The sequence below is a fragment of the Oryzias latipes genome, chromosome 9 (assembly GCF_053564925.1).
Source record: "Oryzias latipes strain Hd-rR chromosome 9, Olatipes_Hd-rR_3.1".
In the NCBI taxonomy this organism is placed as follows: Eukaryota; Metazoa; Chordata; class Actinopteri; order Beloniformes; family Adrianichthyidae; genus Oryzias; species Oryzias latipes.
The window spans coordinates 16,017,516-16,032,478 of record NC_136245.1 but is presented as its reverse complement, the minus strand read 5'-3'; the positions used below and the strand labels follow the sequence as shown (position 1 = coordinate 16,032,478).

The following is a 14,963-nucleotide window of genomic DNA, read 5'->3' as shown; positions in this document are numbered from 1 at the left end:
TAAACTTGAATTATCTTAAAAAGTCTACTTCTCAGTTCAGATTAGAGTCCTTTGCCTCTAAAATGCTGCTCCCCAATCAGATGAATACATTTTCAGCTTACTAGACGTAAAAAAAATTGTCTCTTTCTTGTAAGCATCATTCTTTCTTGTAAACGTCTCAGTGTTGCATTTCTGGTTCTTGTTGCTCCTATTCGCCTACACTGTTCAAACTAAAATCAACAAATAAACTTTTTTGACTTGTTAAGACATAAGGCATTTGATCTTATGCTGCACAGAAGCTCCACAGTTCCTTGAACTCAGAATGATGCAAGTCACAAACCTGCAATTAGTGGTAACATCAAATAATAAAACACAAAAACAAACCTTCAACTGGTGTTTCCCATCATGCACTGAAACTGAAGTTAACAAAAAAGGCTTCAACTGGATTTGTTAAGTTTATTCTCGTCTCTGCTCATCAGCTAATTTTGGTAATGATGCCAAATGAACTTAAATTGTATAGAAGTTGGAGCAATTATGAGCTGAAATGTAACATTGATTCCATCAAGAAAAAAATAGTTGAAAATAAAATCTTGTTCATATGTTTCAGTTTTATTTTTACAACATTTTGCATAAAACTCTGACCGCTTAATCCTTCACAGCTCTGAGTTCTGGGAACATCTTACTAATCACCAGTGAGAATTCGGCGCTCTGCCCCTTTGAGTGCTCCCACTGCGGCTCTCCCCGAAGAGCTTTGTTTTTCAAGTTATTACCAAGTGGCTTGCCGTTGTCACTGGAAGCAGCTTCTGCAGACAGAAGGTGTGACACAATAGAACTACATCATCTAAAAACAACTATAGGTATGACATAACTTGCCTCAAAAGGTGAAAGCCTGTTAAAGGTTTGCATAGAAATCATAAGCTGTGCAGTTCATATGCTGAAGCTCTCATCATCTCTGGGTTGTTTAATGTTTTGAGTGGTGGTGGACCCTAAAGCAAAAACTGTCTAGACTACAGAGACATGAGTGTGTGAGCAGGGAATTTGACTTATTTCTAAATGCACTTCAAGTGAACAATATTTTAAAAAAAAACTATGTATATGATGGAAATGAATATGTGAGACTTGCTTGTTTTGCAATCACCAAGTAAATTTTTTTAATGTTATGACGATCCGCACTAGGTTGTAGGTTTAAATCCCCTGAGTTCTAGCTCCCAGGGTACTCACATGGGTGCCAGCACTCCTCATGTGAGTGTAGCTCAGTTTGAGGGACCAGGGCAGCTGAAGACAAAGAGCAAACATGAGCTCCTTTCAAACAAGTCCAGAAATATTGGTGAATGGAGAACAACAGCTCAGCTCTGCTGAAGAAGAAGGGTGCACGGCCCCCGTCAGTACGCACGATGAAGCCCTGGAGGGCAGCAGTGCAACAGAAAAGGAGACACAAGTGAAGATGCAGTCTGTTTTCCAGCAGGTACGTAATCAGATCAGATTGCAAAGTGGCATCCGGGAGCTGGTGCAAAAAGTCAAAGACAGAGAAATTGATATTTTGCTGGAGAATAAGGAACCTCAGGGCAAAGATGTCACTGCAGAGGAGGAAGAAGCAACGGGGGCTATGACAGATAAATTTAAAGGTGAAATGGATTTGACCTTGGAGGCTTTGTGTGCAATTTTTGAAATAAAGCTTGAGGCAAGCAAAAAGACTTCAAAGGATGAGCTCCAAGTTCAGATTTCTCTTCTGCGTAAAGAAATGGAGGCATACATCAAGCAGGCTCTGACGGACTTGGAGTGTAAAATAAAATCCAGCAGCTTCCAGCAGACACGTTTGGATAAACAACAACAGACCACAACTCCAGGAGAGAAACGCAAGCCTGCAACAGCTTCATCCCTGACGAGCCACAGAAGAAAGGTCCTGACCCGGACCATGACCACCATAGTTCCTAAGACCTCTGTTCCAAACATCAGCGGACAACGCACCAAATCTGAAACAGGGAGCTGGAAGGGTCAAAGCTCCCGATTCCTGCCACGAAATCGTGCACTCTCCTTACCAGAGAAAATGCCGTTACCCCCAGCGCGCCCCCCACTGCTCCAGTGCAAGAAGCAGACTGCGCCATTAGCTAAAACTGCAAAGTAACTTTAGATATGTTTTTTTTCTTTACGTCAGTTGATGACAAACCAACACCACATACCCATTTTTATGTCTCCTTCATGTTTATATTGCATTGAAGGATTCAAATATACATTTTTGTTTCTTAAGCACATTTCTGACTGTTCAGACTATTCAGAAATAACTATGAATCTTTCCTTTGTCCTTTTGCACAGTTTTCAATATTAATGTAAAATGCTGTTTAAGTTTGTGTTTTATTGTTGAATATCAGCTTGACATTAAATGCATTTAAAAAATGTATTTTGTATCCTGTGTTTCACTGCTACTATTTTTTCGCTTCCTGAAGTACATATTTAAGTACATTTCCTGATGTGTCTGCATTGAAGGTTTTGACTCAAATGAGTGAATTCTGGTGACAGAACAGATAAAAAAACATTCTATTCCGTATATTCATTTAAATTGCCAAACTCACTGGATCCCTTCGGGGGTTGCTGGAGCCTATCCCAGCTCAGGTCAGGTAAAGGCGGGGTACACCCTGGACAGGTCACCAGTCCTTTGCAGGGCCAAGCAAGACATTCATATTCCTACCAAGGGAAAGTTCAGAATCCTCATTAAACCAGCAATGAAAAATATTAAAATGATACTCATTGTGTTAGAAATACAGTACATGTATCATTAACATGGGAGGATTATGAGCTTTCAATATCCTAATTCAATCCAAGAGAATTTTCTCCTGAAGATAATTTTCATTTTCATCCTTCCAAATGTTTATTTAGTGTAAAAAAAATCCATGTGGTTGCCTTCAACAGACCTTTATTTTAAAAGGACCTTAAATTAACTACAGCTTATTAACAAGTTTTAAACTCTTAATACAAAACAATAAATTAACCTACAAAAATAAAAATGCATAACAACAATGACAAAACAAAAGGAATAGCTATTAGAAGTAGTATCACTCAATTTCAAGCTGGATCAAAGTCCAAGAAGCAAAATTAGGAAAAGTACCCAATTAGGCCCTCATCCTTTAACGTTTTACACCAAATGTTTTCACTGGACCAGGTGAAAAAAGGAAGAAACAACATCTGACTTTCCTGACTGTCCCACATTGTGGACTTGTGTTGATTAAAAAATGCCTTTTGCCTTATTGAGGATACATAGCCTGATAAAGCAGCTGTGTCCCAATGTCCTGCGGTATCCTCAGAGAGAATTCGCATCATAACAACACCTGTGAAAAACCACTGACAGGAAAAAATGCTTTGGAGTTTATACGATATGACCAGCAGAGGTCAGGAGTTCCATTGAGTCAGCACCAATGAGTTATTTCGCTAGAGGAAACACGCCCGCTTGGGAAGCCTGGCCGGCGGTGGAGGAGAGCGACGCCATCTTGGTGAGGTCGTCGGCGCCCACATGACAATGCTTTCCATAGCCTTTAGTGGCATCCAAGTAGCTTTTATATAATTTATATATATTCTTTTCTCTATATATTTATAAATATATACAAATATATTATATATATATATATATATATATATATACATCATTTGTTGTTAAATAAGAGAAACAGTCAGCCTCAAAAGCTCAAACTTTAATGAAAAATGCATAGTAGCAGGACTTCTTACAAATAAAAAAAAATATTACAAAGAATTTTTTAAAACAATTTTTTTAAACATGTTGAAGTTTTAGACCTCTTTGACATGTAATTTAAATTATTGAGAAAAGCCCAACCATAAGTCAATAGTAAGTCAATAATAATAATAAATAATAAGAATATATAAATAATAAGTCAATAATAATAATAATGAATCAATAAAAAATAATTATAATAAATCAATAGTAAGTCAATAATAATGATAATAATAAATGATAACAATATGTCAATAATAAGTCAGTAAAAATAAATAATAATAATAATAAATCAATAAGTCAACAATAAATCCATAAGTCAACAACAGATTTACCTTAAAAAAGAAAAAAAACAAAAACAAAGAAAAACAATAGATTTACTAATTCATGTGAGTGATCAATTTGGTGTTACACAGATGGTATGGTGCCAGTCTGGTCAGTCCTATCAAAATCTGGTTCCACAAAATGTTTTGAACATAGCCAGACTGTTTTTCTAGTTGGTACCACAGTGATCCATCTGGGTTAGCTCTTTTTATTGCTTAGGCCCACCTTTTCCTTAAGTCTGAGTCCATTGGAAACCTGCGAGAAAAGTTCAGTCACTGAGTCAGAAATATATAAATCTTTATTACTATAATAGCCTAGTCCGAGTATTCTGTTTATATGTTTAACACAATTAAGTTTACATTTATGTCAACAGCAAATTATACGTACATCATGCAGCATGTTGATAATAAAAGCCCTGCAGCATCATGCATGTCAACATGTGTTCTATTAATGATGCCCCTGCAGCAGTGAAAGAAAAAATAAATAGTACTTACCTGTGAAATGTTATGCCTTCGGACTCATTTCTCCGATTTTTGCAGTTGAAACCCGCACAATGAACTGGTATTTTGCAAAAAATGTGTTCACATGGATGCACTGGAGCAGTGACTTGACCTCACCAAGATGGCGGTGCTCTCCTCCCATGACGAATCACGTGATGTCTCCTCTAGCGATGAAACTCATTGGTCAGCACCATCAAACCCTAACCTCACTGTTACCCTACAGGCAAGGATTAGGTACTGCATCGATTCCACTTTCATAAAAGGATAAAGTATTTCATTTTAAAGATCTATACTGATGAGAGTTTTACCTTTCTTTTGAAATGAAGTCGATTTGCGAAAAGTGCATAATGTGACTCAGCAGAGTACGGAAGAAAAATCACATTTAAAATCATGAAAGTTCAGCTGAATTAAAAAAGAAGTGTGTTGCTGCACTCCAGGGGCAAACTGAAAGGAAGTGACAGTAAAGACATTAAAACAATTTTTGTTCAGTTTTTAAACATGTTCATCTTTTAGTCAGAAAGGTCATGAAACTATCAATGGACACGTATGCAGAAAAAAATATTCACTCTTTTAAAAATCACGAGTCAAAATGATGGTTTTTAACCAAGCCGTGTTTTCCCTTGTTTATGAAAAATACTTGGCTTTAGTATAACTTTATTTTGTTGTGTGTTGAACACCTGAAAGCCTCCAGCAGATGAATTGGCACTGCAGTTAGGCTGCAACAGGAGATGTATTTAGCTTCTAACCAGGCACAGGAGCCATGTGCCTTGAAGCAGGCCTCCCACAACGGGCAGGATAGAGAAGGATGTGAAGAGGATCTTTGTCTCCAGTGGATGATGAGCACTGAGCTGCCATATCCGGAGGGGGTGAGGGTCCATGCAGCACATTCAGGTCTGGCCAAATCAAAGCATCCACGGAAGTAGCATCCCTTGCCTAACGATGTGTCCATGAGTACCATTGCTCATTAGGAAGGAGCAGGCAGACGAGCCCTTGTCCATTTTGCAGATATTCATTTCTTAAAGCAATATTTCAGAAAGGTACCGTAGTCAAACAGAGGAGTACATCATGACAAATGATGTAAAGAAAAGAAATCCACAGCAAATCTGCTAGCAATTTTATTAGCATGACTTTCTTTAAAGTCATGACAGCAAGTAAAGTTTTTTCCAGACTTGGTGCTAAAATGTTTCACGACAGTGTAATAACCATGTGCAAAGGGGTTTAGGATTTTACATAAACTGCATGCATTTTCCATTGCGTTGTTATGATGAAGTGGGATGTAGCAAGACCAGGATCTCTGAAGCTCTATTTGAGTCTATTTGAGAGATGAAACAAAGTTAAGGAAATAATGTAGACTTGTTAACACAGTGGTGGAAGGTTTATGATGTGGGATGACTTTGCTGTGGCATGATGCTGATGTTCAGCAAATCCTGATTTGACTCCTCTGTATTCAAAGAAATGTAATCTAGACTTAAAGTCTCACTCCGATCATTTTCCACTCATTCTTAGAAATACAATTGTAAGCTTCATTTTTTTTCTATAAGTCCTCCATAATCAAAATATCCCTCAAGAACATGTTAAAAACACCAAAAAAACTATTTTCATTGAAAGGGTCTTTAATAGAAAATAAGTGCATTTGGTTGCAGTAATCGTGATAAACTAACTAAAAATGATCACTAATTATTATTGTAAAAGCCAAGGCCTCATAACATGTTAAAATTATCCTAAAATTCTTCTACATTTGAGTTTTACGTTAATTTTTTTATTTATTGTTTGCCATTTTGAAACTTTGCTCAAACAGATGAGTTTCTGTTTCCTTGACAAGAATCCTGTTTGACATGGCTGCAGATCAACAGATGTGGCTGGTGCAGTGACAGGTGGAGTTGACAGGATCCTGGTAAACAGTGAACAGCAACGATTGACAGGTGGCGTTAAAGGAGATCCGTCTGATCTCCCAATCCCCCTCCTGAATGTGCCAAATGAAAACAACATTAAAATGCAAACACTTGGCTGGTGCAAACGCTGCGGTGGGGCTTAACATTGTTCTTAAAGATGTGGACTATTACAGTAAAGGGGCCACTTTCAGGTTAAACTAGACAGATTACTGAGACAAGCTGATTACCAAGGGGAGCCCTAACATGGTAACAATTTTAGCCATCATCAGGGAAAGAATAATGAGGGAGACCTTAGAGATAGTGAGATTTGGAACTTCTCAAGCTTCTTATGTGTGGCATGATTAGACATGTTAAATGGAGTATTTTTAAGTTCAAGTTAATAAGAAATTTGACTTTATTCCCAGGGTTTATGAAACATTAGTGTAAAGGACCAAGTCCACAGCAAATCCAATTGAAAACACAACATTGCCTCATTTGTTTTATTCTGCTCAAAAAACACAAACTTCACTCAGTAATTGGATTAACGCTGACTATTGAATATCTTATTACACTGGGATCTCAAATAATATTATTTAGACTAAAGAGGAGGAGACAGCCACATGCAAGTAAAGACAAAAGCAGCAAAAGGCTCTGATAAAACAGAAAACTGCAGGAATCAGCATGAAGATCCCAGTGAGGAGCAATTAAAACCAAGGTGAGGATATGCTGTAAGAATAATTGAAAGCAGCTGTGACAAAATAACGGAAACCAGGGGAGAACTCAGGCAGGAAGTTACCCAAACAAAGACAGAGAAACACAAACAAACAGAAAAGCGAGATTTGGTGGGAAATTTGCAAAAACACAAAGAACCCTTGTAAAGTGAACACACACAAAGAAAACATAATTTTTTGTTTGATTTTTCGTAACTAACAAAATGGAAGAAAGTCAGATGCAAAGGTTTGAGGATTTTCCAAATTCGAATAAAATAGATGGGTTAAAGGTGGAGACAGCTCCTTTTAAGGATTCCTTCTTGTTTTGGTGCATCTGAGACTCTGCTGTCTAGACTGGAGATGGGCTCATCATCATTAGCAGTGCAGCGTAAGCCTTAATCCTCTACTGTTTTTCATCTCACAACTGGCTGCACCTTGATGCACACAACACTTTTGTTGCCTAAACAAATCCCACCAGCTCCTACTTCTAGATTTTCCTTTAAGGAAATAACACAAAAAGCAGAATATTGGCACAAAATAAACAAAATAAATAGTTTTAATAGTTTGCAGCATTAAGACAAGAAAATCCACAAAGCTTTCATCAAGACTGTAATTTCAAAAAGTAGGGAAGCATATTAGTTGATCTCAAGTTTCTAATATTGTTTCTTTTTTCTCTACTTAAGTAACCCTTGTGCTATTCTACGCACTTTAACATTGAGAGTTGGGTCATCTAGACCCACTAGACAGTGCTCTGAACCATTTTTCTTCAATGATTTGTGATCTTCACTGGTGTCCATGGATTACATGAAATCTTTCCACCTTTATCCACCTTTGTCATGGTAGGGAGAACACGTCAATGGAAGGGTGGGGTCATAGGATAGCACATGGGTTAAGCTAAAGTGATATAATTCTATTAATTACAAAATAAAAAATCCAAATTGCAAAACCTTGGTGAGTCAAACATCTGAGTTGCGTTGTGCCTTTTTGATTTTACTTTTTGTGTTGGTATTTTGTGACTTTACAAACCACCCTCATCCTGTGCAGCTTCTCTGGAGCCCATTCCAGCCATATTTGAATGGAGGCAGGGCACACCTTGAATTATCTCCCTCCTTGGTTTTGGTCATAATTTGATTAAAAAAATGCTTAAAAATGTGTTCATTGTGTGGGTTCCAAAGTAACAAAGACAGAAAAAGAACTGGCTGGTTACTGGAGATAAACTCAAACATAGTGACAAACGCAGTCTTTGCTTAAACACAGCCACTCCTCTTCCTTCTGCAAGTCTACCATTGACTTTGTTGGGCTCCATTACAGCCATTGTGCACCAGACTCACAGATATGACAAGCAGGAAGATGAAAAAGTGGGAGCTTAGATGAGATCCTGATTTATGATCTGCGCTAAACCAGCTAATGGGTTTGCAGTCATCTGTAATTCTTTTCTCTGTACTAACGTGTTGTGAAAAATGAAGAGGTGGTGGTGAGCAAGCGCTGGTTGTGTGTGTGTTGCAGTCTGGCAACAGGTGGAGGAATGACACAAAGAAAGTAGGGTTAGCGCTGACAGCCCCAGGAATGTGTTAGGTCTCTGTTTACACGTAAAAGAACACACACATACATACACACTAAAACACGTAGGCCACATTTGCTGCTGCTGCTGCTGCTTGGGTGGGATGAAGCAGAAAGATCTAAAGGAGGACAGCAGTTGTGTTTTGGTTCAGATGTCCCGTTTGGGTGTGGCAGCCTCTGGCTGACGACAGCACTCAGATTCAGACACCTGTGTGGGCCCGTGTGAAAGCGTTTTCTCTCAGCTTTGGAAATAAAACTTGTGGTGTTGCCAGAGCGATTAAAGGTTAAAAGTGTTTTGGAAATGTCCTTGCTGTTATTAAAACCGCTGAAATGTCTGCCACTAGGCACCAGGGAGACAAAATTATAGTTTCAGTGTCATGTTCTTGAACTTGATGACAAAGGTTTAATGTAGACTGAATTCCCAGCTGCTAAAAATATTTTTGAATATAGCTAGTACATTTTTATACTTTTTTATTCCTGTTCTCACTTTGTTTCTTTTCTTTTTGTCACTTCAGTTAAAAAAACAGCAATTAAAAGCTACTGACACCAGTGACTGTTACTGATCCAGCAAAAATCCTTTATTTTCTTTGGAAACAAATCATAATTATTTATAATTGTGAAAACCAGGCAAAGTAGATGTTTTGTTTGTTTTGGAAAATCCCTTTTTTATGTGTTAAACACTGTTAATGAATCTTTGAACAAAGGCAGTTCATCACCTTTATCAACAAAATATTCCTCTCTGAATACAGGAACATTTGAACACCTCCATAAACATTTTTACACGACAAGTTTGATTGATGGACCTGCTGGCTCCGTGCAACCCTGACAGGAGCTGTGACACAAAGAAATTGCATGCAGTTATGTTGCAGATGTGAAACTGTACTGGATAAATCATCTGGAGTGTAACCAGGTAATACATTTGAGGATATAGAAACTTGAGTGTTTGATTTTTCAGGTTGCATGCTCATGAGGTCATGTCAGACCTAAGAGGCTTCATGTCACAATTACAGTTGAATAAAAAAGAACACTGTAAAAAAAAGATATATTAAGAAAGTAAAAAAAACCCAGGTTTCAAGAATTTATTTCAGATCTTTCTGTCTTACAAAAAAAACAAAAACAAAAAATTTCAATAGTTTTTCAATAGCAAAATAATCTTATAGTTTGAGAAAATGTGACTTTTTGAGTAACTGGACATGTGACACGGGTTCAAGAACACATTAAACGTGCAATCTAGAATGCGCATTTAGCCCAGGTGATTTACACAGGACAAGCAGGAAGGGCTTTCTTGTTCTTCTTCTTTTCTACTAGCACATGTCCGCCACCCACTGTTGGAAGAGAGTTGGTCGAAGTGGTGCAAATCTCGTGAATCTTGCTCCAGGCCTTTTCTTTCACAGCTCTATTCTGATATGGTAAACCTGGTGTCATGTAAATAGCAATTATTACCGATAATTTCTCCTCCGTGATCATGATCCAAACAGTTGGCACCTCTGTGATTTTGTCACAACCATATCAGAGTCCTTGATTGGTCTAAGTTTAACTTTCACCACTCGTTCAGTGGCTATGGGTTTTGTACATAGAGCACAAAAATGGTCCTAAAAATGTGCGTGGTTACACACGAACGCAAGAGTTTTGAACGCGGAAGCCCGTGTGCGTGTTTACATAGACTTTTCTTTGAAACTGGTCGCTTAAACACGCGTTGCTTAGGGGGGTATGTACATATAGCTTCAGACCATATTGCTACCCAATTGACAGACTTTTTGCTTATTTTCTGTTTACTCAATCTTTAAGCACAAAGATGAGGTGAAAGATATTTAATGAGGTTACACAGCTCACACTTGCTTTGTGAAACATTTTGTACCCTAAATACCCTGCACTGTTTTTTAACTCAGACAAAAGGCTGGCATGGAATTGTAACGTAAGCTACAGGGGACTTTAAACTTTGGCTTGTTAAAAATATCAGAGGACAGGAGAAACATGGATGAGCTGCCTGTATAAAAACTTTAGGAGTGATGTAAATGCACACCCAAACACACGAGCAACTCACATAGACCCTGCATGTGTGTAGATAACATTTATGTGCATTCAGAGGCTTAACACAGCTGTTGTCTTTGTGGTCAGGATGTCTCTGCTGCTTGGGTCAGGTGTTATTCTGCCTGAGTTCTCCAAATAGTTAGGCTAATAGCATCAGACAAGCTGTCAGGCCAGCTCATCACAAAAACAGAAACTTATCCGGCCTGTTTAGCTTGCATGATCGACTCCTCCCGCTGTCTTAGCATGCTGGTGGCTGCAGGGCAATGTACAGATTCTTTTGTTTGTTTAGGTGCAGCACAAACCTGTGGGATGAAGGAATTTACAGTGTACCTGATGCATCTAGTACTTTTTGACTGTTGCTGATGGAAGAATAAGTTATTTTGAGCACTCCAATATCTGCAAAGTGTGCAAAGTTAAAAAGCCAGTCGCCACCAATCCATTGCACATCCCATCCTGAAGTCTTTTGCAAACTTAAATGCAGAAGACTACAGTGCAAGACCTGCTGCAAAAATAATATTGTTTTACTTTGTTTCTTTTTTTTTTAGCATCCTCAACTCAGATCCGTCTTCTCTCCTCTCCTTTATCGGAAAAATCCGGCAGCTCAGTGAGTTGCATCTACTGCTGTCTGCATCCTCTCCCACACCCTCCCCTGGACCCCAACAACTGCTCCAACTGCATTTTCTTGTCAGGACAGACAATCATTGACTTGTTTTACAGGCCAGCTTCTGCCACAATTAGAGCCCCGCTTCCTCTTACTGCTGCCCGCTGAATGGTGTTTGCACCCATCAGAAGTCCATCTGTAGGTCTATCCAAAGGATCTCATGCAGAAGGGAACAGTTTAAGAAGTGTTTATTATTTATATATTTAAATAACTCAATCTTTGTTTACATCTTAAATAGAAACAAAGACTTTTGGTGTTCTAGATTACTACGCACTCTTGCAGAAATCCCAGCTGAGAATGGAATACACACTCTGAGGAGGGCTGGTGCTTTGCATAATCTGGTTACAGTCTGAATACTGGCTGTAAATCAATACAGATTAGAGGTGTGTGAGTCTGAAGGTGTAAAACCAATGCAAGGTCCATGAATAACAAAGCTTAACCCCTTAGAGATACTCTACTCTGAAATAACAGAACAGTCGACTGAAACTATAGATTAAATATTTACGTTTTTCCACCCCGACTTTCTCTTCTTCTGAATAATTAGGTTTAGGAGATTTCCATTTCACCTTTTTTGAAAACAGAACACGCAAGGCGTCAATAAGTCAGGTTATAGCTTTATTGCAGTAGTTAGTTACAACATTCTCAGAAAATAAAACATTGTACATCAACATAGAACATTTAATAAAGTTCCTTTGCCCACCTTCTTTAGTGCTGTGACTTCACTACAAACCTCCACACCCCCAGCCCTGCTCTGCTCCTCAACATTTGTCATCTGCCATCTACCCCTCTGTCTCTTTCCACAAGCTATATAATTAAGTCACAACACCTTCCACCTCCCTCCCCTTTGCCTCTGCAAACATGAGGCTTTGAAGACTCTGCTCCACATACCTGCAAACACAATCTGGACAAGTGCTTCAAAGAACAACAAAACAACAGCAAAAATAGTATGAAAATTCTGAACAGCTTTATGTTTCATTCAGTGTAAAAACAATTTCACGCTCGTCAGTTTGCAATTCTGAAGTCTGTCCTCCTGTAAGCGATACAGCACTGGAATCTCACGAAGAATCAAAAAAGAAATAAACAAAATATAGACGTCATCTCTGAGAATTTGAGGACTAGAGCAGATGAGGAGCTCAGCCAGCTGGCTCCAGCTTCTCAAGTCCACAGCGTGGCATCAACTTGTTGATGAAGTATAGGAGGCATTTGCAGTGAAATTCATGACAGTGGGCAGTGACGCTACAAAGTTCATCGTCTCATCTTACTAGCTTCAAACCACGGACATGTAAAGTCTGTATTTTTACAAGTGTTCCAGTGGTTGCAGCTGTGACTGTCCTGCAGCCTTCTGCTCCTCATTTCAGTCCCTAGACCTTGGTGGCCAGAGACTGAACCTCTGACTTCTGAGTCTGGGCACTGAGAGTAGAGGACATGGAGCTCATGTGACCATGCATTGCTTTCTTCAGGTTGAGCAGGCACAGACACTGGGAGCGAAAACGAAGGTCAAAGAAGGCATACAGGAAGGGGTTGAGGCAGCTGTTGATGTAGGCCAAACAGGTTGCATAGGGGTGAGCCAGCAGCAGGAAGCGGAGGAAACCGCAGGAGTTTGGAGCAAGGTTCAGGTAGGAGAGAGAGTCCATGCTCTTCAGCACGTGGAAGGGAGTCCAGCAGATTGCAAACACCACCACCAGTGTGGTAATGATCTTCAGTAGACGCTTTTTCTTCTGGTCTTCCTTGCGCAAGTTGTTGAAGTGGCGGGTGACTGTGCAGCCAATAAAACAGTAGAAGATGGTCATGGCCAAGAAGGGTAGAAGGAAACCCAAGGCAGATGAAGACAGACTGAGTCCTGCAATCCAAAGGTAATCATGCCTCTGGTTCATGGTTACCAGACTGAAGTCCATGGCACAGGTTGTTCGGTTGCTGTTTTGGTCGTTGACTGTGGTACGGAATAGCAGTGTGGGCACCGCCAGGAGACCAGACATGAGCCAAATGGCACCCAGAGATGCCAACATAGTCCCTCGTGAGCGGAGCCTGCTGCTGGACAGGGAGTGAACAATGGCCAGGTATCGATCAAAGCTCAGACAGGTGAGGCAGAAAATGCTAGCATACATGTTGACGAGAACAACATAGCTGCTAATCTTACAAAGAGCCACGCCGAAAGGCCAATGGTAGCCCAGAGCTGTGTACACAGCCCAGAGAGGTAGGGTTACAACAAAAGTGAGGTCAGCAAGAGCCAGGTTTCCGATGTACACATCTGCAGCCCGACGTTTAGACTTGGACCTCCACACAGTGAAGATGACCACGCCGTTCCCTGACAGGCCAAGGATGAAGATGAGCATGTAAAGCACTGGGATGAGAGAGTAAGAGGGCTCCCACTCAGAGTAGTCACATGCAGTCTCATTATCATCATAGTATTCATAATTGTCCATATACTCCCCACTGGTGGTCTCCATGTTCATGTAAAAAAGGTCCTTTCAATAAAAAAAATAAAAAAAAGAGTCCTAGTTCCCAGGAGTGAATCAGGTCCAGAACGCAGAACAGCGGTGAAGCTGGAAGTTAGGCTGCTCAGATGAGAGTGAGTAACTCGCTGGAGCGGTCTGCCTTTTTAAACTCGGCCCTTTTCTACACCCATGCTCCCCTCCCAGGACGACCCCCCCCCCCCCCCCCACTCCCCACGCACACACACAAGCACTGAAACATCTTTCAGCTCTTCCCCTCCTCCTCCTTCATCTCCTCTGCAGCCCATCCTCTGCCAGCAACATAAGGATCCCAAACATTCCCCTTGAGTTTCCATTATGTGTGTTAAACACTGTAATAAACTAGATGAAGAAGTAATAAAATAAAATAAAAGTAAATACAATTAAATTAAAGTAATCTCTTTAAAAAAAAATCATGTCAATTAAGTTCTCCTTTTGAATTTCTTTTCCTCTTCTCTTGTGCCAGAACAGGTCTGGACATCTCTGTGTCTCATTTTCCATCACAATCATTTCAGTTAAAAGCCTGTTAAATGTGCAAAAGATGTGCAGTGGTTTCCTCCCTCCAATTAACAAATGGTTTTGTAACCCCCCAAATTTAAAAATTAAAGAAACTGTTTTCAGAATGTTTTAGGTCATTTCAAATTAAATACATTTTTGTTTTCGCATTTCTGATCAGATCAGTGTTGATGTCAGTGAAAACGCTCCTATATTATGTCCTCAAATCTGGGGGTCATTTGCATGACAAAAGGAGACACAAAGACATGGTTTGAAACAAAGATTTGAAGGAAACTTTAACCCGACAACACCTTGATTTCCACATTTCCATTAAGAGTTGATCACGTCCTGTTTTACTGCAGTAAAATACATTAAAGGTACTGTAAATACCAGCGATTTGTTTGAATTAACTTTGCAAAGAGGAATGTTTATAGAATAGACCAATAAAAAGAAGATTACATTTTTTTAAGATGTTTGAGTAAATTGAATTAATTTTGATCTGGAAAACAGATCTAAATGTACATCAACGAAACTAAATGCATGAATCTCAGTAACTAAAGAGTAAAACAACTGGAGCAGAGCTCTTTTATTTTAATCAACTGTCCACAGCTCTTTGTGGTTATGTAGATTTTGACATAAA

The 14,963-nt window shown here is 39.3% G+C and overlaps 1 protein-coding gene across 1 annotated transcript; it reads right to left on the bottom strand.

Annotated features, from left to right (window-relative positions):
- Positions 1–11,959: 11,959 nt before the first annotated feature.
- On the bottom strand, positions 11,960–14,022 carry aplnra (apelin receptor a). The gene has a single exon (XM_004072521.5). The coding sequence runs from the start codon at positions 13,808–13,810 to the stop codon at positions 12,719–12,721; it is 1,092 nt and encodes a 363-aa protein (XP_004072569.1). The 5' UTR covers positions 13,811–14,022; the 3' UTR covers positions 11,960–12,718.
- Between the last annotated feature and the right edge of the window lie 941 nt (positions 14,023–14,963).

Coding starts and splice junctions, on each gene's coding strand:
- aplnra (XM_004072521.5), bottom strand. CDS start 13,810: ATGAACATGGAGACCACCAGTGGGGAGTATATGGACAATTATGAATAC.